General features: G+C 35.2%; 1 gene segment (V, D, J or C); it reads left to right on the forward strand.

The window, feature by feature from the left end:
• Positions 1–865: 865 nt before the first annotated feature.
• LOC102206472 (Ig kappa chain V-II region Cum-like) lies at positions 866–1,196 on the forward strand (the record flags this gene model as incomplete). The annotated part of the segment is given in 1 exon segment: positions 866–1,196. A coding segment is annotated over 1 exon segment (308 nt), but the record flags the coding sequence as incomplete, so codon positions are not given.
• Between the last annotated feature and the right edge of the window lie 476 nt (positions 1,197–1,672).

Here is a 1,672-nt window from a genome sequence, read left to right on the forward strand (position 1 = left end):
ACTGGTATGACCTTTTTGACAACACAAAATAAGCCAAAAATGTTCTTATTTAATATTTGCTTTATTCATTAATAAGCAGTGAAAAATCAAGCGTGAAATTAGAGATTTAGGTAAATAGTGCAGTGTGCAGTGTTCGGGTGACTATTCAAAGAAAGTAATGTATTACACATGTTCAAAAGTAATGCAGAGAATTACTTAAGTCCTTGCCAGAGAAAGTAATTAGTTACATTACTTATTACATTACTTCACTGTTACACTGAAATGCATTGACACTAAATTACCAGTTAATAATATAAATGTAAAGGCTAAAACCACAACGCAAAGATGAAACGATGCCAAAGAGGCTTCACCTCCTTGGGCTGCGATCACCACAGTGATACGTTTTCAAGAAAGGTAACAATAATGTTTATATGTAAATCTTTCTATAATTATTTATATTCATAAATACCAAAGCATGAGTCATCACACACTCTCTGAAAGTAAATTATGGAAGAACCTTTTAAACACAAATTGACAAAACATTGTTGAGATTTGGATACTTAAGTAAATATACATGTTCCTGTTTTGGAATATCTTTAATTACTAAATTAAACTTAAATTAAAAAAAGACAAAGGAAAAAAAGCAGGATGAACATGTCACATGACACAGGATGATACAATGAAGAAAGATGACTGAAAACTTTGCTTCAGCATGCAGCCAGGTTCACCACAATGATGATCTGCTATGATGGAGAAACTCTGAAACCAGCAGCACTGACCTTCTTCCATCTGTTCTCCGTGTTAGAGAAATGATCCTCTAATGTTTGATCATCTTTTTCTGAGCTTGATTTGTCTCAATAACTCTTCTCCTCTTTTTATGTTTCAGGTTCATCAGCAGAAATCGTCCTGACTCAGACTCCTAAAGCTCAGTCTGTTGTTCCAGGACAGACTGTCTCTGTCAGATGTAAATCCAGTACATCTATAGGTGATGACATTGACTGGTACCTTCAGAAATCTGGAAAAGCTCCTAAACTCCTGATCTATGATACTACAGCTCGTCAGTCTGGAGTTCCAGATCGTTTTCGGGCAACAGCAGTTCAGACTGACTTCACTCTGATCATCAGTGGAGTTCAAACTGAAGATGCAGGAGTTTATTACTGTCAGCAGCGTAACAGCCGCCCGTTCACACAGTGATACAACACCGTACAAAAACCTCAAACAGCTGAAGAGGAACTGATCAACAGCTGTAGTTACACAATACACCATAAAATATACAATTTTAATTTTGGCAATATAGCAATCTGAACAGATTCAAAAACAAAAACAACATTGAAATAATTTCATTTCAGATTTTAATTATTTGTTTTTTTCATATATTTTACATTTGGTATATTAAACCAAAGTGAACTGACTTTCATTTCATCTCTTTCAAACATTTTTTATCAAATACGTTTTTAAAACATTCCAATACTTTTACCTGCTCTGTGATAGTTCTTTTAAAAAGCAACTTGTTTTTTTAATTTAAGTTATGTTTTCATCAGTTTATTCAGTACTTTTTGACTGACAGGCCTCAGTCTGTCAGGATTGGCATCAGGACTTCAGCCAGCATTACCACAAACGCTGGAGTTTCACAGCCCCATCCTCTACACCCTGTACAGTCACGACTGTGTCGCCTCCAACAAAGACAACATCA

Source organism: Pundamilia nyererei, unplaced genomic scaffold (assembly GCF_000239375.1).
Source record: "Pundamilia nyererei isolate P.nyererei 1_Seehausen unplaced genomic scaffold, PunNye1.0 scaffold01847, whole genome shotgun sequence".
NCBI classification, from domain to species: Eukaryota; Metazoa; Chordata; class Actinopteri; order Cichliformes; family Cichlidae; genus Pundamilia; species Pundamilia nyererei.